The sequence below is a fragment of the Herpailurus yagouaroundi genome, unplaced genomic scaffold (assembly GCF_014898765.1).
Source record: "Herpailurus yagouaroundi ecotype Mexico unplaced genomic scaffold, PumYag 200, whole genome shotgun sequence".
In the NCBI taxonomy this organism is placed as follows: Eukaryota; Metazoa; Chordata; class Mammalia; order Carnivora; family Felidae; genus Herpailurus; species Herpailurus yagouaroundi.
Genome location: NW_024412431.1, coordinates 3,375,514 through 3,396,753, shown reverse-complemented (window position 1 = coordinate 3,396,753; position 21,240 = coordinate 3,375,514). Strand labels below are relative to the sequence as shown.

General features: G+C 53.3%; 1 protein-coding gene across 1 annotated transcript; it reads left to right on the top strand.

Moving 5' to 3' along the window:
- The first annotated feature begins 7,298 nt into the window (after positions 1-7,298).
- On the top strand, positions 7,299-13,624 carry SPC24 (SPC24 component of NDC80 kinetochore complex). Its single transcript, XM_040449929.1, has 5 exons — positions 7,299-7,476; positions 10,863-11,007; positions 11,152-11,256; positions 11,394-11,470; positions 13,415-13,624. Exons 1-5 carry the CDS (start codon positions 7,317-7,319, stop codon positions 13,519-13,521), a joined length of 594 nt encoding a protein of 197 aa, XP_040305863.1. The 5' UTR covers positions 7,299-7,316; the 3' UTR covers positions 13,522-13,624.
- Positions 13,625-21,240: the final 7,616 nt, after the last annotated feature.

The following is a 21,240-nucleotide window of genomic DNA, read 5'->3' as shown; positions in this document are numbered from 1 at the left end:
CCCCGCCGGCCCCCCCACCACCACCCCCCGTCCGGGGGGGGGGGGGGGGGGGGTTGTGGGGGGTCCCCCCCCCCCCCCCCCAACAACCTATAGGCTTTCCGGAGCTGCCTGGAACAGAGCCTGATGGAAATAGGGCTCTCCAGACACACGCAGTTTCCTTCATGGCCTGTTTTGTCCTCAGAATCTCCACATAGATTTCTTTCCAGTTCCTTCCTTTTGTGAACAACAACAACGGGGAGGGGTTCCGAGCCTTGAGAAGTTAAGTGCCTCATGACAGGGAGTAAGATCCCTGGCTGATAGGTGTCCTGTCCTCTCTTGTCCGCTTCTGTCCGCTCGGCCCATGAGCGCTCGCTCGTGGTCATTCAGTAAAGCAGAGCGCTGGCTTCTCGCCTACAGAAGTAGGCTTCTTGGCTTGATGGAGTCTGGCTTGCTTTGATTTTGACTGAAGGGAGGTACCTAAGACAAAAGAGTTTGGATGGTTGAAGGAGACACCCTAGATTGTGCGTGTGTGCTGTGTGCGTGTGTGCGTGTGTGTGTGCGCGCGTGTGCACTGGAGAGAAAACAAAACTAAAGCCTACTGGGGACAACTGCCGGTGTCTGACAGAAGGCCACAACTTTGGGCAGCTTTGAGAAGCGGGACACAAGTTGTGTACCTGCGCGTCTGGCCCCGGAGCCAGCAGTATGGTCAAGCGAAGCTCCTAGAAGCAGCTCATCGACGCCGCTCCCCAGATAAGTCCATATTTATCCCTGCTTTCCCTTCTCCCCTCTCCCCCTACCCATTGGGCTTGGTATGCTAGGCTACAGGGACATCCCGCCTCTGTCCCCTGTTCTCCTGTCACGTGTATTCATGACCTTTAACTTCACTTCCCGACCACGGTACGTCCATAAAGACAGTATTACACTTAAATGAAGTATTCCTTTTTATAATCGTTTTTTAGAAGGTAAAGGAATTTAATAAAGCCACTTTATGATAATATCCACGCATCAGTGTCTGGTCTTTGGTTCACTGTATTCCTCTTTAAGTTTTTTTTTTTTTTTAATTTTATTTCTTATTTTTTAAATTTACATCCAAATTAGTTAGCATCTAGTGCAACAATGATTTCAGGAGTAGATTCCTTAGTGCCTCTGACCCATTTATCCCATCCCCCCCTCCCACAACCCCTCCCGTCACCCTCAGTTTGTTCTCCGTATTTATGAGTCTCTTCTGTTTTCTCCCCCTCCGTTTTTATCTTATTTTTGTTTCCCTTCCCTTATGTTCATCTGTTTTGTCTCTTAAAGTCCTCATAGGAGTGAAGTCATATGATTTTTTGTCTTTCTCTGACTAATTTCACTTAGCATAATACCCTCCAGTTCCATCCACGTAGTTGCAAATGGCAAGATTTCGTTCTTTCTGATTACTGAGTAATACTCCATTGTGTATATATCCCACATCTTCTTTATCCATTCATCCATCGATGGACATTTGGGCTCTTTCCATACTTGAGCTATTGTTGATAGTGCTGCTGTAAACATTAGGATGCATGTGTCCCTTCGAAACAAGCACACCTGTATCTCGTGGATAAATGCCTCATAGTGCAATGGCTGGGTCATAGGGTAGTTCTATTTTTAGTTTTTTTTTTTTAATTTTTTTTTCAACTTTTTTTTTAAATTTATTTTTGGGACAGAGAGAGACAGAGCATGAACGGGGGAGGGGCAGAGAGAGAGGGAGACACAGAATCGGAAACAGGCTCCAGGCTCTGAGCCATTAGCCCAGAGCCTGACGCGGGGCTCGAACTCCCGGACCGCGAGATCGTGACCTGGCTGAAGTCGGACACCCAACCGACTGCACCACCCAGGCGCCCCTATTTTTAGTTTTTTGAGGAACCTCCAGACTGTTTTCCAGAGTGGCTGCACCAGCTTGCATTCCCAGGGAATCCTCTTTAAGCTTTAAAATAGATCGCTTTTTAGGGGCACCTGGGTGGCTCAGTTGGTTGAGCATCTGACTCTTGGTTTCGGCTCAGGTCACGATCTCACAGTTTGAGAGTTTGAGCCTTGAGTCGGGCTCTGTGCTAAGCGTGGTGCCTACTTATGATCCTCTCCCTCTACCCTTCTCCCCTGCTTGTGCTCTCTCTCAAATAAATAAGAGGGGCGCCTGGGTGGCTCAGTTGAGTGTCTGACTTCAGCTCAGGTCATGATCTCAAGGTTAGTGAGATCAAGCCCCACATCGGGCTCTGTGCTGTCAGTGGAGAGCCTGCTTGAGACCCTCTGTCTCCCTCTCTCTCTGCCCCTTCCCCAATCGTGCTTTCTCTCTCTCAAAAATAAAGAAACATTTAAATATTTAAAAATAAATAAGTAATAGGGGCGCCTGGGTGGCTCAGTTGGTTAAGCGTCCGACTTCGGCTCAGGTCGTGACCTCACGGTTTGTGGGTTCGAGCCCCGTGTTGGGCTCTGTGCTGACAGCTCAGAGCCTGGAGCCTCCTTCAGATTCTGTGCCTTCCTCTCTCTGCCCCACCCCCACTCATGCTCTGTTTCTCTCTGTCTCAAAAAATAAACATAAAAAGAAAGAAAGGGGCTCATTTTAGTGTTCAAGGCAACAGGAAAGTCACAGTAAATTCCCTTTGCTCTGCACTACACAGGCACTGTCCCAAGTGGCTATTTCCATTTATTTATTTAAAGTTGTTTATTTTTTTTATTTTGAGACAGAGAGCAAGCAGGGGAGGGGCAGAGAGAAGGAGAGAGAGAAGAAATCCCAAGCAGGCTCCACATTGTCAGCGCAGAGCTTGATGTGGAGCTTGAACCTATGAACTGTGAGATCATGACCCGAACGGAAATCAACAATCGGACCCTTAACCCACCGAGCCACCCAGGTGCCCGCCCCTATTTCCACTTAAACATAAATATGTCTGCATGTGTCTATTTCCATTGAAATATAAATGAGTTATAGTAAATTTGTGCCCAATAGCCACAAGCACCTGGCGGCAGTTGTATCGAGCTGCAGAAATCCAATGCATTGCCACTGTTACAAGAAGTTTTAATGGACACCCACCGTGAAGACTTCAGAAAAACTCTTTACTCATTGTTTTCCTTGTGACAAAACAATTCATAGTCATTGTAAAAGGCAAAATTCTAAAACTACAGAAATGTTTAGCACGGTGGAAGGTGCAACAAAATCCCCCTTGAAAAAAAATTGGGGCGCCTGGGTGGCTCGGTCGGTGGAGCGTCTGACTCTTGGTTTCAGCTCAGGTCATGATCTCAGTTTTGTGAGTTCGAGCCCCGCGTCTGCTTGGGATTCTCCCTCTCTCCCTCTCTCTCTGCCCCTCCCCTGCTGGTGCTGTCTCTGTCTCTCAAAACAAATAAATAAATTTAAAAAAAAAAAAGCATATGGCTTTATGGCTTTTGGCAAACAATATCCCTGTGTCACCAGCAACGAAACGAGGTGGGGCACCTTCCCTGCCCATCCCTGGGTCCCTCCCCTCACTCCCCCCAAGTGCTCTCCTTACGCATCTTCCTCTGTTTTTCCTCTAGACTGTTCCACCAGGAGATCATGGGTGGCTTTCAGAAGGTTTTGCAAGTCCCAGAAATATACACGACGTTGTATGTTTCTGAGCTAAAGGTCTCTTACTCCTCAGTTCTCCAGAGGGGTCTGTGAGCCAAGAGGCAAATAAGTGGAACGATAAATAAGTGCAGCGATGTCTTTGTGACTGGCTTAGGTCGCTTAGCATAACGTCCTCAAGGTTCATCCCGGTACCAGGTGGCAGAATTTCCTTTTTAAGACTGAATAATCTCCCATCCGTGGACACTTGCTTCCACCTTTTCGGCTATTGTAAACAAGATGGGGTGTAGAAATACCTTCAAGGCCTTGCTTTCAATTTGGGGGGGGGTATTTACCCAGAAGTGAAATGGCTGGGGTATTCTATTTTTAATTTTGTGAGGAAACTGCCACGTTTTCCATAGCGGCTGCACCATTTTACATTCCTACCCACGGTGCACCAGAGTTCCAACTTCTCCGCATCCTGGCCAATACTTTTTTTCTTTTTTAATAGTGCCCATCCTCGTGTCTGGGAGGTGTGGTTCTTGCTTCGGAAGGGCTTTGCTTTTTGGAAAGGAGATGAGTCACCTTTTTTTTTTTTTTTTTGACAGGAGCACTTATATCTGTCAGGCTTTGGTTGTGCAATCCCGTGAATGGCTCACCTCGTGAACATCCCACCCCAGCTGATAAGAGAGAGCTATCCTTAGCCCAGGGTTTAGAAAAGGGTAAGAGCTTGCCAAGGTCACGGGTAATCTACGGAAGCCCTGATGTCTTCTCTTTATTTCACTCTGCGTTGTTAAGTAATCCACCACCTGTAGGCTCAGAGCACCCGAGCCCCTGTCCCCAATCTTAGCACGAATGCTCAGCCAAGGGAAGAGTGAGCATCGCTGGCCACCATTGCTGTCTCTGGGGACCCAGGGGACCCAGCTTCATGCCCACACGCACTGATAGTTCTGCAAGAGTGTCCTCATTTCTACATCTGTTAGCGACTCCACGAGACAGGCTGGGCAGTTAGATTCCTCACCTAAAAACCTGGGGCTGGCCTTCTGGGGTCCCAAACCCAAAATATGCACAAAATCCAAAATGCGCATGGATGTGGGGTGTGTTTCTCGAGGAAGAGCCTGTCTCCTTGCTTTTGTCTGATTTCAAAGGGATCTGTGACCTGGGCGAGACTACATAAATATATTCGTCCGAAGGGTGTCCCCAGCCGGACCACTGTAAAAATATAAAAACAGCCCTTGAGGGGGAGGGGGGGTTGCTTGGCAAAAACCATTTCATGAAAGTAAGCTCTGAGGAGGAAGGTGGCCCCAGGCCTGTGGTTGGGGACCTGACTGCTCTGTGGTAGCTTCTCTCCGAACTCCCTGGCTGTGCCTACTCTGTTTTCCTGGCTTCCCCCTCTTTACTGTAATTTCTACAGTTGGAGGGTCTCCGAGCTTGGTCCTTGGACCCTCCTCCTCATTATTCCGTTCCAGGGTGGTATCATCTAGTCTCAGCTGCATCCGGCAACTGGCTTTTATTCCCAGCCCAAACATCTCTACAGACTCACAGCCAAGCGCCCATCTTTTCGATAGCTCCACGGGGCCTTTCCCCAGCTGCTGAGAACTCCCCGAAACCTTTCGCTTCATGGAGCCCCTCCCTTCCGTGCCTGTCCCTTCCCCTCTTGGCCACTAGCACTGATGTGGCAAACAAAGGCAGAAGGAAATGGCAGAGAGAAATAAATTTCCTTATAACCTGCAGCCCGTTGGCAAATCCTACTTAATGCCTTAAGTGCTTCCTGTTACACCTGAATAGAGTTTCAGGGCCCCCCGAAACCCTCTTCCTACTCTTCTCCAGCCACTTGGACCTCCTCACTATTCCTTAAACAAATGAAAAATTTCCCCACTACCCTGCCCTTTGCATATTCTTTCTTCTGCCTGACGCTGGTTTCCCAACAGCTTTTCATCACTCAGATCCTGGTTCATGGTTCATATGGCCCCCGCCCAGGGAGTCCGTCCCTGACCACCTGACCTGAAGCCACTTCCTTCCCCACCTCAAACCCTAGTGACGCCATCCCGGACCCTGTTTGAGTGCCTTCAAAGCACCTGTTCGTATCTAAAGTGACCCTGTTCATTCATTTCCTTGCTTACGGTGCGGTCTTGCTATTAGATCAGTGGCCTCTGACGTCTTTTGTGTGACCTACATAAAGACAGAAATTTCACATGTGACCCAGTGATCCAGGTGTTAAGGCTGTGTAACATATAATTCTCAAATTTACTGCCTTTAAATAATGGCATTGATCTTTTTTTTTTTTTTTTTCAAGTTTATTCACTCTGAGAGAGAGCACACAAGTGGGAGAGAGGGAGAGGGAGAGAGAATCCTAAGCAGGCTCTGGACTGTCAGCGCAAAGCCTGATGTGGGGTTTGAACTCACGAACCTTGAGATCATGACCTGGGGCAAAGTGGGACGCTTTACAGACGAAGCCACCCAGGTGCCCCAACAATGGCGTTGATCTTGCTCACAGATCTTTGGTTTCAGCAGGACCCTGCCCCTCTCGGTGTCAGCTGGGATGGCTGGGAGGCTGTGGACTGGAATGATTTCAATATTCCCTCACTCACCTGTCTGATGGTTGGATTCTGTCTTCTGCTGTGACCTTATCTGTGAGACTCACCTCGGCTTCCTCACAACACAGCAGCTGGGCTCTGAGAAAGTATCCCAAAATTAAGAGAAAGCAAAAGGGAGTACAAGCTAGCCCCAGGCAGAAACCGTACCCTAGTTTCTGATCAAGGCTTGTAGTAATTCACACAGTGTCCTTTCTGCCACATTTTATTTGTTGCACAAAGTCCTGCTGAGGTTCAAAAGGAGGAGGATGGGAGTCTGCCTCTTGACGGGGAGTGGCAAGGTTGGAACTATTTCTGTAGCCATTTTTTGCAAATATAATCTGCCACACCCAGTACACAAATGCGAATTTTGGAGTTCCCCAAAACAATAGTTAACTTTCGGTACACAGTGCACAGATTTTTTTCCCCCATTGTATTTTGTAGAAAATGCTGGTCATGACCTGTTGAATTGATTTCTTTACCTCAGTTTGAGAAACTTGCCACATAAACGTGCAGCTTGTCTTTTCTCTACCCTAACCCTTCACACAGTATGGTGTTTGGTCTCAGTTAGGCTAAGTGCCTTACCTGCTAGTGTTCTACGTGTGTTTTATTTAACGCCTTAATATAGTGCTTACCGAATACCAGGCACCGTCCTCACTTATTCCTCGCGCCAACTCTTAAGTGGGCACTATCGTGACCCTCATTTTCCTGAGAAGGAAACTGAGGCACAAAGAGATGAAGTCATTTGCCCAAGGTAACAAAGCTAGTAAGTGGGATTCGAATCCGATAAATCTAGTTGCAGGCTCCATTTTGCTATGGAGCCTCTCAGGGAATTTACTTATTTATTATGTTTATTGTGAGTATCCCACGCACGCACTGTAGAACGAAATGCAGTCCAACGCTTCGCCCCTAGAACCCCGCCCTGGCTGCAAGACGGTCTCTGCAGCTAAGGACTCATAAACAGCTTCATTATCAGCCAGGCGCTTTCCGACCTGCGCAGGCGCAACACTCAGAACTCCCGCAGGGACACACCCCCGCTCCCAGCGGCCGATTGGCCATTGTCTGAGACAGACGGAGGAGCTGGCGCAGGCGCACTGGACCAGACCTGAAGCTAAGTCCCACCCATTATCTGATGACTGACGTAAGATCAAGCTAATGGGAACAGGGCTCTCCGGGGAAGGGGCGGGCAATGAGGGCAGTTAAATTTGCGCGGGCTTGGTCCTGGCGTAGTCATGGCGGCCTTCCGCGACATGGAAGAAGTGAGCCAGGGGCTGCTGAGCCTGTTGGGCGCCAACCGCGCGGAGGCGCAGCAACGGCGGCTGCTGGGGCGCCACGAGCAGGTGGTGGAACGGCTGCTGGAGACGCAAGACAGCGCCGAACAACGGCTGCGAGGTCAGGGCTGCGGCCGGGGGCGGCCGGGACCCGGGCCCGTGTGATGGGAGGGGGCGGGAGGTCCGCCTTGACGAAACCCTCCCTCCTGGGCGCCCCCATCCCTCCCCTGTTCTCCCTTGGGCGCTGCCCCCTCTGGGCCTCAGTTTCCCCACCCGTGAAATGGACTTCAGGATGGCAGCCACCTCCCAGAGAGTTAGTGGTGAATATAGGAGCTGGCAGGAACTGGCAAATTCCGAGCGGTCCACGAGCAGGAGCTGGGGGAACTCAAGGTTCGAACTGGGGCTCCGGAGTCAAAGCGCTGGGCTTTAATCCCAGCATCCCCACTTACTGAGGTTCAGCTGTTTTACTGAGCACCTGCTGTGTGCCAGGCATAGTGCCAGCCCCGGGTTGGAAGCAGAGAACAGAACAGACAGTCCCTTAAAGGGTTGGTATACTAGTGGTGGGGTGGTCAGGCGACGAACAAGAAAAATGGAGGGGCACCTGGGTGGCTCAGTTGGTTTGGCATCTGACTTCGGCTCAGTTCGCCCTGGTCGTGAGTTCGAGCCCCCCCATCGGGCTCTCCGCTGTCAGTGCAGAACCCCTTTGGATCCTCTGGCCCCCTGTCTCTGCCCCACCTCTCCCACTCAAAAATAAACAAACATTTTTTAAAAAGAAAGAAAGAAAAATACTTATGTCAGGAGATGGTGGGCTAGGAAACTAGGTTGTATAGGAGGGAGTGGTGATGCTTTGGGATGAGTCAGCGAAAACTTTCTGAAAAGATGATATTTTAGCGGAAACCCAAGGAGGTTTGGGAGGGATCCAGGGCTATGGTGAGGATTAAATAAATTGGAGGGAGTGCAAGTTGGGGAGGGGCGGAGAGGGGGCGACAGAGGATCCAAAGTTCGCTCTGCTCCGCACGGACAGCAGCCAACCCGATGCAGGGCTCAAACTCACGGACATTGAGATCGTGACCTGAGCCAAAGTCGGACGCTCAACCAATTGAGCCACCCAGGTGCCCCAAATTTCCTTCCTTTTGAGGGATGAATAATTTCATAGTCCGGACATACCTCATTTTGTTTGTCCATTCCTCCACTGATGGGCACTTGGGTTGCTTCCAGACCCTGGCTGTTGTAAATAATGCCACCATGAACACATGAACATGGGTGTACAAATACCTCTTTGGGTCCCTGCTCCCAGTTCTTTTTGTATTTTCCCAGAAAATTTGTATTTTCTTTGTGTATTTTTCTCTTTTTTTCTTTTATTTTAAAAAAAAATTTTTTTTTTCAACGTTTATTTTTGGGACAGAGAGAGACAGAGCATGAATGGGGGAGGGGCAGAGAGAGAGAGGGAGACACAGAATCGGAAACAGGCTCCAGGCTCTGAGCCATCAGCCCAGAGCCTGACGCGGGGCTGGGGCTCGAACTCACGGAGTGCGAGATCGTGACCTGGCTGAAGTCGGACGCTTAACCGACTGCGCCACCCAGGCGCCCCTGTATTTTTCTATTTTGTATTTCCCATGCTAAATCACATGGCAGTTTGATATTTCGTTTTTTGAGAGACTCATCCAGTTTTCCATAGTGGTTTCGGTGCCAGGTTTTTGTTTTTCTTTTTTCTTTTTTCTTTTTTTTTAAGTCTTTTTACAGTTATGTTTTATGTGGCCATGCTGTCTGGCTTGGGACTGAAATGATCTAGGAGCTAGGCAGGGGATGGCTTGGGGGTGGGGGGGAGAGTGTTCCTGGCAGAGGTAACTGCAAAGGCAAAGGTCGCCAGGTAGGAGTGAACTTGGACACCCAGGAGAAAGTGGAAGATGAGCTGTAGCCAGACCCTGTAGGCAGTGAACTGCCCCCCCCAACCCTGGGAGTTTGGAGGTTGTTCTAAGTGTGATGGATGCCCAGCCAGAGTCTTCTCCTTCTCTCCTCCTCCTCTCTCTCCTCCGCACTCCATTCACTCCTTCTCCATTGATGGTTTGGGGAGAAGATCATTATTACCCAGGCTGCGTGGGCTTCAGCAGAATGAATGGATTTGGGGCCAGGGAGACAAGAGTCCGTGTTCCAGGGAGCCGGGACTTTGAGTTAAAGGGCTCCAGTTCAGATCTATGTGCCTGTGGACAGGCCACTTTAATATCTTCAGGCTTCTGTCCTTCATCTCTCCATGGGGGCAGGGGTTAAGCCACCTCCCTCAGAGGGTTTTGAGAACATACTGAACAGGGGCTCCGGGGCTATCCTGTAGCACTCAGCACACGCTCAGGTAATGGTACTTTGTGACAGTGCCCCCGGGGAAGAGGGCACTCCCAGGGAAGAATCCAAGGAAACAAGGTTGTCTGGGGAGGGTGAGGGGAGAAGGGGCAGGAAGGCTGCAGAAGAAAGCCAGACCCTCGGCTATCCTAACAGGAAATCAGCAGGCACTGTTTAAAACAGACAAATCAAGAAATAGCAGCCTAAGCAAATTATTTAGAAACACGAACGTCAATGCCAGAGAAAACAGTGATGATTTGGAAGTGGCTGCTTCAGAGGCGTGGGGAGGCTTGGGGAGGGGGGGGGGGCCTGTGTGTGTTTAAATTTTCACAGCCATATACATGTAACACCTTGATTAAAAATGAACTCGATGTAAGTTTGTAAACACTTAAACGCCTGCCCTTTGGGAAGTGTTTCCATCTGTGCCTTCCCTGAGTTGGCAGGTTCCTCCAGCTCTATGGGAAGGAACACGGTAAACTTGCTAGGGTGTTTTTGATCTTTCTGGATGTTTTGGTCAAAGCATGTTTATTCTGATTAGGCGCTGGAGATATATGGGGACTGTAAGACGCAGTCCCCGATTCGAGCGAGGAGGAGGAGGAGGAGGAATGAACAATTCAGTGCCGCCGGGCTGTGGTGGAGGCGTGGCCGCGCCCTGGGAGGGAGAGCAGAGTGTCCAGCTGCCCCGGTTGTGTATTACCCAGGAGGTCTCGAAGGCTGGGTCTCCGAGCACCCGAAGGGTGGGAGCATAAGGGCATCTCTGAGAGGACGGGCAGGTGGAGGCCGGGCCTGTGAAAAATGGGCATGTTTGCAGAATGGTGAGGTGTCTTTGTGGCCAGAGCAGAGAGGAAAGTACAAGGTGGGTTGAAAAGCAGGAAGAAAGGAGGCTGTCAAGGAAGAGGATGCTTTCCGTCATTCGTTCCTTTGTGGGGTTTTGTGGAGGCTCCACATGTGTTTTGGTGAAATGCAAGCACTTTTGCAAGGTCTCGGTGGACCACCAAAACGTGGGCTTTTGGAAATAGGACCAATGGGTTGGGGAGCTGTAGACGGGGAAGTGAGGACGATCGTGGTTGAGGCCTCGGGCTCTTCTGGGGCAAGGCCAGACCCTGGAGAGACCTCCTCCAAGGGTCTCAGCCTTCTCTCTCCCGCCCCGCCCCGCCCCGCCCCGCCCCATAGAGATCCTGGCTGCAGAAGAAGAAGTGGCCCAGAGCCTTCTGGATGCGAAGGAGCGGGCGCACCAGGGGGGCGCCGAGTTGCAGCAGCTTGAAGCTGAGCTCCGGAAGGCCGGCGAGGAGGACACCCGTCTGAAGGCCAGCCTCCTATATCCTTCCTTGCGTGCGCGGACGGCCGGGCCTCGGGCTCACCGCCGGGGTGCCCGTTTGGTCGTGCTGGGAACCCAGCTCGGAGCCCTGGGCCCACGGCGGCCCCCGTTCCAGAGCGAGGTGACCTTAACTGCCTGCTTTACTCAGCTCACCAGAGAGCTGGAGGAGCTCAAGGAGACCGAGGCCAGTCTCGAGAGGCAGGAGAGGGAAGTTGACGAAGACACGACTGTCACCATCCCTTCGGCCGTGTAGGTCCCGCCAGTGCGTGTGGTGGTGCCTGCCCTGCGTGCACGTGGGTTGTCCCGCGGCCCTGAGTTGGAGTCTACGCTGGGGTAACTTAATCTCTCTCTCTCTCTCTCTCTCTCTCTCTCGTGTTCTCATACAGGTATGTGGCTCAGCTTTATCGCCAGATTAGCAAAATTGAGTGGGACTATGAGTGTGAGCCAGGGATGGTCAAAGGCAGTATCCTTTTGCAGAGAACGCGGAGCCCAGTGTGCTGCCGGCGGCCTTGTGAAGGGCTGGGCCGTTGTGGAAAAGTCTGGCAGGTCCTCAGAAATGAAGCGTAGGGTCACCATATGACCCGGCAGTCCCCCTTCTGGGTTGCACCCTTGTGTTTGTGACTGCGGTGGTCACAGTGGCCGAAAGGTGGAAGCAGACCAATTATCAGCAAAGTGCTACATAAGCAAAATGTGGTATATCCGTGCAATAAAATAGTATTCGGCCTAAAAAGGAAGGAGGGGCGCCTGGGTGGCTCAGTCTGTTGAGCAACCGACTCTTGATTTCAACCCAGGTCACGATCCCAGGGTCGTGGGATCGAGCCCCATGTTGGACTCTGTGCTGAGCCTGGAGCCTGCTTAGGATTCTCTCTCCCTCTGCCCCTCTCCCTGCGTGTGCTCTCTCTCTCTCTATTGCTGTCTCTAAAATAAAAAAAAAAAAAATGGGGGCGCCCGGGTGGCTCAGTCAGTTAAGTTCCAACTTCAGCTCGGGTCACGATCTCAGGTTCGTGGGCTCGAGCCCCACATCAGGCTCTGTGCTGACAGCTCAGAGCCTGGCCCCTGCTTCGGATCCTGCCTCCTTCTTTCTCTGCCCCTCCCCTGCTTATGCTCTGTCTCTCTCTCTCTCAAAAATAAATAAATATTAGAATTTTTCAATAAAATAAATTTAAATAAATTAGTTAAATTGAAATGAATTAATTAAATTTAAATGAATAGATTAAATAATAAAGTAAACAATTAATAATAAGTAATATTAATAAATTAGTTATATTTAAATTTCCTTCCTTTTTTTAAAAAAGGAAGGAAATTCTGGCCCATGCTATAACATGCATGTATCTAGAAGGCATGATGTTAAGTGAAATAAGCCAGACACAAAAAGCAAACTACTGTCTGATCCCACTTACAGGAGGTCTCTAGAGGAGTCAAATCCGTAGAGACAGGAAGTAGATGGCAGGTGCCAGGGGCTGGGGGGGGGAGGGGAGGGGAGGAGAGTCCGTGTTTAACGAGGACACAGTTTCGGGCTCTGGAGATGTTCTGGAGACGGACGGTGGGGAGGGCTGTACAACAACGTGTGTGCACCGAATGCCACTGAGCTGCACACTTCAAAACTGGCCAATGAGGTGCTTCGGATTCTGTGTCTGCCTCGCTCTCTGCCCCTCCCCCGCCCATGCTCCATCTCTCTCCGTCTCAAAAATAAACAGACATTAAAGAAAATAAAAAGGAGCGCCTGGGTGGCTCAGTCGATTAAGTGTCTGACTTCGGCTCAGGTCATGATCTCACGGTTTGTGAGTTCGAGCCCTGTGTAGGGCCCTGTGCTGACAGCTCAGAGCCTGGAGCCTGCTTCAGATTCTGTGTCTCCCTCTCTCTCTTCCCCTCCCCTGTTCACGCTCTGTCTCTCAATTTAAGTTTATTTTTGAGAGAGCGAGCATGAGAGCGAGTCGGGGAGGGGCGGTGAGAGAGAAAATCCCAAGCAGGCTCTGCACTTTCAGAGCCTGATGCGGGGCTCGCACCCACAAACCGCAAGGTCATGACCTGAGCCGAAACTAAGAGCGGGATGCTTAACCCACTGAGCCACAGGCACCCCTCAGTCTCTAAATATCTTTTTTTTCTTTTTAATTTTTTTTTTTTTTTAATGTTTATTCTTGAGAGAGAAAGAGCGTGAGCAGGGGAGGGGCAGGGAGAGAGAGAAAGAGAGAGACACAGAATCGGAATCAGGCTCCAGGCCCTGAGCTGTCAGCACAGAGTCCGACGCGGGGCTCGAACTCATGAGCCATGAGATCATGACCTGAGCCGAAGCTGGGCACTGAACCGACTGAGATGCAGGCGCCCCTCAGTCTCTAAATACCTTACAACTTTTTCACGGGGTCCCAGGGAGGGCTGTGTACGTCAGGTTTCCTTACATCTCCCCCAGTTCATCACGGCCCCAGCGTCGCCCAGCCTGTCCAGCTGGACAGCACCCAGCTCTCCAAGAAGTTCATCAGCGACTATCTCTGGAACTTGGTAGGCACGGACTGGTAGCCCGGAGCCTCAAGGACGCGTCTGCACACGGCACGAGTCAGTGTGGTGGGTGGTCGGTGCCTCAGCGGTGAGAGGAGCTGAAAATTAAATGTTTCTCCAGAGACGGGTTTTGGACCAGATTTCTTTCGGCCCCTGACCACGGCCTCAGTGGCTGGACTGGCCCTGGCCGGGTAACCCTAGAGAACTAACTGGACTTCAGGCTGCTGCTTCGCATCTGAGACGACACTGTGTGAATGGCGCCGCGGTATACGAGGATAAGTCCCAGGGCTCTGTCGTCTGGGATTCGCTCAGGGCCCATCCTCGAGTGCCACCGTGCACCAGGAACTGTGCCGGGTGCCCAAGACACAGACGAAGGGGATGAGGATCCCTTCGGCCGAGGAAGGAGTCAAGTCGGAGCGGATGCCACCCTTGAGCTAGAGAGGGTCAGGAGTGCTAGGGGACCCTGGCCGGGGAGGGGACAGAGACAGGGGCGACTTTTGTGCCAGGACCGGAAAGGACAAGGAGTCGATGAGGAAGAGATTCGGGGCGGGGGGTGGGTTGTGTATCGGAGCCCGCGGGCCACCTCCCTGATCCTGGGCCCCGCTCCCCCCTAAGTAAGGGAGCCCTTGTAGCTTCCTGAGCAAAGCATTTCTCAGCCTCCCTTGCAGCTAAGTGCCGGCCAATGAAATATAAGTGGAAATGTGTGAGACTTCTAGAAGGATCCCTAAAAGGCAAGGGAATATACCCTTTCTTTCCCCTCCCCTCTCTTTTCTGGAATTGGAAGTGCTGACTGGAGCCCTGGCAGTCCCTGACACATGTGAGGAGGGATACAATCCTCTAGGGGTGATGGAAGCCTGGTCCCCTGACGACAGTGGAACTGGGTATCAGCACCGGACTCTACGTGGGGGTGGGGGGGGGGACTAAATTATCTTGTGTGTGCCATTGTTACTTTTTTTTTTATCACAGACAGCTAAAGGAAATCCTAACTGATGCAGCGCACGACCCAGGCCAGTCTGCGTTCACCTAGGCCCCATCCTCTGATTTGGGGTACCGCTAAGAATGGGAAGCTCGTGGGGGCTCCTGGGTGGCTCAGTCGGTTGAGCATCCAACTCTTCGTTTCGGCTCAAGTCGTGCTCCCAGGGTCGCAGGATCGAGCCCTGCATCGGATTCTGCACTGAGCATGGAGCCTACTTGATTCTCTCCCTCTGCCCCTCTCCCCTGCGCTTGCTCTCTCTCTCTCTGTCTCTCTCTCTCTCTCTCTCTCTCTCTCTCTCTCTCTCTGAAAACAAAATGTGAGGCCCCTGGGTGGCTCAGTTGGTTTAGCATCCGACTTCTGCTTGGGTCATGATCTCCAAGTTCATGCGTTCAAGCCCCCCGTTGGGCTCTGTGCTGACAGCTCACAGCCTGGACCCTGCTTGGGATTCTGCATCTCTCTCTCTGCCCCTCCTCTGCTCGCACGTGCATGCACACTCTCTCTCTCTCAAAAATAAACGTTAAAAACAAGCATTTACCAAAATTTATATATATATGTATATGTATACATATATATATAATTTATTATATAATATATATAAAGAAAATGGGAAGCTGAGGGCCAGCCTGGCTGCCTGGTAGACAAGGGGAAGTAGATTTTCCTTGAACCTCGCAGGCTGCCTTCTGGGTACAGCCTTGTCAGTAGGTTTCCTGCACCTCCGTATCACTGAATTGTTTCTAGGAAGTGCAGTGGTACAGTAAGTGTTGTTTTCATCAGGGAGGATGCGTTCTAGGCAGAGGGAACAGTAAGCAGTAAGTTCTAGCAGCATCTGAGCCCATCATGGGCCCTAGAAAGAGTCCATTCAGGTCACCCTTGGAGGTTCTCGGGCAAAGATGCCTGCCTATTGGGCTGTAGGGAGAGGGACCAGTTCATTCGGTTCACAAAGATTCCCAGAACCTCAGAGGCCCTGCTTTCCTGCCCAGGGCTCGGCTTTACATGTTCAAGTAAACGTTCCTGTAAGTCTTCCTGAGCGGTCTTCGTTTGCAAGATCGGTAGGGTCTTTTACGCTATGAAATGGGCACAGAGCCTCCTGTTTGTACCATCGGCCCCCAAAGGGCAGAAGACTTGAACTCAACCGGGGTTTTCCCACCTCGGCCCTAGCGACCTCAGGGCTAGTCATTCTGTGTGGTGCCGGCCGCCCTGGATATTGCGGGACATCCAGCAGCTTTCCGGTCCCCACCCCCTGATTGCCAGGAGGACTCCCCCCTCCCCCCCACCCCCTCCATCACAACAAACGTGGAGCACACACCAGGCAGCCCCCCAGCCCTGCGGCTTCAGCCAAGAACCGGCCAGGCGTCCACACTTGATCGGCCGAGTAGCTGTTGTCACCTTGGTGGCCTTTCCTGCTGACGCAGCTGGCCTCGGCCTGCTCACCTGCGCCCGGGCAGGGGTGGGGGGGATGGGGGGTGGGGGGAGGTGTTGCCAGGAGCACTGTCTGCCCGGGTGGGCCCCCGAGAGCATGCTAGAATAGACCCAGCCCAGCCGAGAGCCGGGGGGGGGGGGGGGGGGCAGGCAATGAGGCTTGCAGCCTCGCGGTTAATCAAACAAACCTGCAGACCATCAAACTTGGCCTGCCTGGGAGAGAAAGCAGGTGCAGCGGGGCAGGATGTTGTTACCGACCAGGCCTATCGGTGCCCCTGGCCCAGGCCCTAAAGCCCTCCGTGGGCCTCCTCTCCCTCTCTGAGCGATCGCTCTTTGTTCTGGGAGGGGGCCAAGGAGGTGTTGGCCTGCTTGGAGCTCAGTTCTTCCCTGAAGAAGGTCCCTCCAGGGAGGCCGCACGAACCCAGGCTCGGAGCGGCTGTGTACGTCTGTCTCCCCAGGCAGCCCCAGGGACTGGCCGAAGGAGTGAGCAAGTGGGTAAGGAACGTGGCCTGGCGGGCGGGTTCAGGGAGGTGCCTGAGCTCACAGGGGCCTGGAGAGGCCCGGGCCCTCCGCATGCCTGGGCTCTGACTCACTGCCCGGCGCTGGCAGGATGCCTGGGACAGCCAGCAGGACAGGCTCAGGCCCACAGCCTCCGGTCTGCACCCCTACCCGTGTCTCTGCCTGTTCTCCCTCCGAGAGCCGCCCAGGCAGCGGTGGTCACCAGCTCTTGAGTCCTGGAGGCCGGTGGCAGGCATGTCGGGTGCTAAGCCCAACCCAGTTGAGTTGGAAGCGAGATTCGGGTCCTCAGGACCAGGGAGTGGGGAGCCAGGTCACTGGTCTTGCACCTTTAGAGCTGAGGCTTGGAGCGCCTGGGTGGCTCGGTTGGTTGGGCGTCTGACTTCGGCTCGGGTCATGATCTCACGGTTTGTGGGTTCGAGCCCCGCATCGAGCTCTGTGCTGACAGCCCGGAGCCTGCTTCGGATTCCGTATCTCCCTCTCTCTCTGCCCCTCCCCTGTTTACACTCTGTCTCTCGCTGTCTTTCAAAAATGAATAAACCTTAAAAAAAATTAGAAAAAAAAAATAGAGCTGAGGCTTGACCCCCTTCCCCCTCCTGCACCCAACCCCCCAGGGCCAGCACGGGCCCCGCACCAGCACAAACCAGTAAGGAATGTTTATCTTACAGATGGCGACACAGGCATGGCACGGTCCAGTCACTTGTCCAAAGTCACCCGTGGAGCCTGAACCCCCCCCACAGTGGGGCTGTTGGGTCCATGGGAGAGCATCTTGGCTTTTCAGATGAGAAACAGCCTCTGGGGTGGTTGCCCCTTATTTAAGGTTGAAAGAGGCCAAGCAAGGACTGGGACTCAGGTCTGTGTTGGTGGAGCCGTGAGGCCGAAGTTCTAAGTCACTAGTGATAGGTGGCGGTGTGTCACATACCGGAATGCCCAGCTGACCTGGCTTGTAATCGGGGAGAACAGCCAGGGAAATGCTGAGTGCGAGCTAAGGCGGTAAAGCCCTAAGGCTGGCTGCCCTCGAGGGTCCCCACCCGGCATCTTCCTCTGAATCGGCTGGCCTTGGTCGCCATGGGCGGGTCGGCCCACCCAGGCTCCCCCATGCCCCATCCTGCTGTGAGCTATGGTCAGACATGTTCCTAGTTTATAGATCGACGGGGTGGGCGAGTGCGTGTGCCCAGGGAACAGGTGTCCGAGGCTGTATTTGAACCTCAGTTGTTGGATGTGAAGCCATGATCTGATCTTTCTGGACTGGCTGGGGACCATCTGGGAAGACTGGCTGCAGGGCGTCGTCATGGCAATCCTTGGGGTCTTGGGGACACTGTGTGTGGCCCTCATTGGGCCTGGGTGGTCCCAAGCTCCCGGCAGCCTGTCCAATTGACTCAGGAATGTGGACTGGGCATCTGTGACCTGCCGGGCCCCCCATCAGGGAGCCACACTCCAGGGGAGGCCAATACTTACTGTGTCACGGAGGAGGAAACCGAGGCACAGAGAGGTCAAGTTATTTGTATATGTTTTCACAGCCAATGAATGGTAGATCCAGGGTTTGAACTGGATCCAGGGTTTGTGTACTTAACTCCAACTTTCAGTTCGCGATACTGTTGCTCTTGGGGGAGGCTCTGTAGGAGGCCCTGGTGAGGTGGTGTCATTGGAGCCCAGACCTGAGCCCCCCCCCCCCAGGGGACAAAAGTGTGGAGACAGTGATCCGGGCAGAGGGAACAAGTGCAAAAAGAACTGGGAGAACTGGGAGGCCTGAACGTTGAGACAGGGGCTCTGTCGATCGCATGGGGTTGGGAGAAGGGAGTGGTTGCTTGATCATGCAGGGCCTGCAGTCCACAGTAAGAGCTGGAGAGACTCTTCAGGTTCCAGGCAGGACCCCAGAGTTGGGGCTCAGGAAAAGGGAGCCTGACGACAGCCTCTTAACACAGGCCACCTTGCAGCAGCCCAGCATCTCTAGGGGGCTAGTCTTGCTGTCGGCCCCAAGCTCCCCGCTCCATCCCGCGTGGCGTGGGAGCAGAGGCTGGGGGAAGCAGAGCAGCTGGGCCTTGGGAGGGCGGGGCTCGGGTGGGAGGGAGCCCCTCCACCCAGGGCAGGAAGCAGAGCTGAAACCTGAACTGCCTGGAGGGGAGGCTGGGTAGGAGCCAGGAGTCCCAGGGGCGGCCCCGCCTCCAACCCCTCCACCCCACCCGGCTGCCCTGCTGGGCAGGGTGGATGATGTGACCAGGGCTCGCCACAGTCGGAGCCCTCGGCCTCTCCTTCATCCCTACATCCGGGAATTCACTTCCTGGGGGAGGGAACGGGGCACTGACTCCCACGGTGGGGAAGGGGCGGGAGGGGGAGGCTGCAGGGGGAGGGCAGCCTCCCCTCTCCCCCATGGACCTGGGCTCAGCCCTGCAGGCTCCAGCCTGACTCACCACAGGCAGCTGTGGTTTGGGCTGCGGGGGGGGGGCGCAGAGGACACGGGTTGGGGTATAAGCTTAGCTGAGCAGCTTCCTCCCACCCCCGACCCTGTCCTGGTCAGAGCTACTGAGCCCCCAGAGCCGGGAGGACAGCACGGCCAGCCCCCTCTACCCTGTGCTGGGGTTGACCGCCCCCAGCTGCAGAAGGCGTCTGGCCCCTGCAGACCCTACACCCCGGTGGCACTGAGCCTGCAGACCAGGGAGCTGGCACCAGGGCAGTCTTACTTGGGGCCTTCCAACGGGGGACCCCATTCTGAGCCCAGGGAATCCGCCTCCCCCCCGCCCCCCGCTCCTCGCAGCCAGTAGGGAGAGGCGACCGTGGCATCTGGGTCCCCCCTCCCTGACCCCTGAGCTCGGTGACCCGAACCTCCCTTTTCCCATCTGTAAAATGGGCGCTTGATACTGTCCTCTCCTCAGAGGGCCACACCAAGGAGCATGTCCCCAAGAAGGGTATGCTCTTGTCATGAAGCTCCGAGTCCCACGTGCCTGTGCCACATTCAGCGATGCGGTGGGAGCGCCCGGGAAGGATTTTAGTCACTGGTCCTGTTTCAACAGAAAACGGGTGGCCTGAGCCAGACACCAGAAACTTCCATCACCTCTGGCCATTCTCACGTGTGCCCTTGGCCCGGGACCCCCACCCCCACCCCCTACCTCCCGCTGCATCCTCGGGCCACCTCCACGCCCCTTCCGTTCGCCAAGCCATTTATGTTCCATTTGTCCCGTTTGCCACGCGGCTGAGCATGAACTCAGTCAATCAACCAATTATCGACCGTCCGTGTGCGGCCCGACGCTTCCTGTGCGGTCTGTTCAGTTTTCACCCCCAGAGGCATTTTGGAACCTTTCCAAGACAAAAGGCGGAAGGAAGGAAGGAAGTGCCACCCTGTGGACACAGAAAAGATAACAGTCCCTGCCGCTCCCGGTGTCCTGCAGGCATGCGCAGAGCCCCCTACACGGCCTGAGGCTGGGAGGTGGGGGGTTAGCATTGACCCCAGTTTCAACTGGGGAAACTGAGGCTCTAATGGGCCCAAGGTCACCCGTCTCCACCTAGGTGGCCCGACCCAGTGTGTTCTCCTTCCCAGCTCAACTGGGTCGCCTGCTCCCAGCCCGTTCCTTCCTGCCTTCCCTTTGCCCTGTGAGACAGGGAACCCCGATCCCGAGGCCCTGCTGAGTTCAGCCAGTTGGGGGCGCTGGTGGGAGAGGGCGCCGGGAGGAGGGGAGACGCCGACTCCCTTTTTCTGCCGTAGACAGTGTCTCCTGGGACACTCCCACCAGCTTCCCTCCTGGGTTCCAGTAACACCAGCCCCACCTTACACTGTTGCTCATTTCTGGCTATCTCATTGTTCTCTTGTTTGGTCTTTATTTTTTAATTTTAGAGAGAGCTCAAGAGCGCTAGTGGGGTAGAGGGGCAGAGGGGGAGAGAGAGAGAGAGAGAAAGAATCTTAAGCAGGCTCCGTGCTCAGCATGGAGCCTGACATGGGGCTCGATCTCACCACCCTGGGATCATGACCTGAGCTGAAATCAAGAGTCAGAGGCTCAACTGAGCCGCCCAGGCGCCCTCCCAATTTCGTGTTCAAAAAAAAAAAAATGATCATTTAGTATTATTTTAAATGGTGTCCCAATACATATAAACATCACATTTGCCATCTTACCCCTGTTTAAGTGTCCAATTCAGGGGCATCAAGTATGTTACCATGGCTGGCATCCCCACCACGCGTCTCCAGAACTTTCAGCTCTTCTCAAGCTCTGTCCCCATGAGACACTAACTCCCCAGCCCCTGGCTCCCACCATCTACTTCCTGTCTCTATGGATGGGACTCCTCTAGGGACCTGGACTGGAACCCTAATCGCGCGAGGTGGCCTGTCATTACGGCTTGCCCCATTTGGTCTGTTATACTTGGTTCCCGGGATTAAGTTCCATCCATTGACCTGCTGTGCTCCTGACTGTACCCCAGCTGCTACGTCTAGACTGTGGTTTGACTTGCCATGTTCAAGGACAGGGGCCCTAATTGCCTCCGGGTCCAGACTCCAGTAAAGCCTGGGTGCACGAGAGAATGGGGGTGCGTGTACCTGGACGCCCACGGCTCTAGCCAGATGTCGCCACAGTGGAATTTGAGGGCAGATTCGCTGGAACTCACGGTTATTTGGATTTGTGTTATGAAATCTCTTGCTTTACATCTTTTAAAATTTTTTTAAATATTTATTTATTTATTTTTTTTTAAATTTTTTTTTCAACGTTTTTATTTATTTTTGGGACAGAGAGAGACAGAGCATGAACGGGGGAGGGGCAGAGAGAGAGGGAGACACAGAATCGGAAACAGGCTCCAGGCTCTGAGCCATCAGCCCAGAGCCTGATGCGGGGCTCGAACTCACGGAC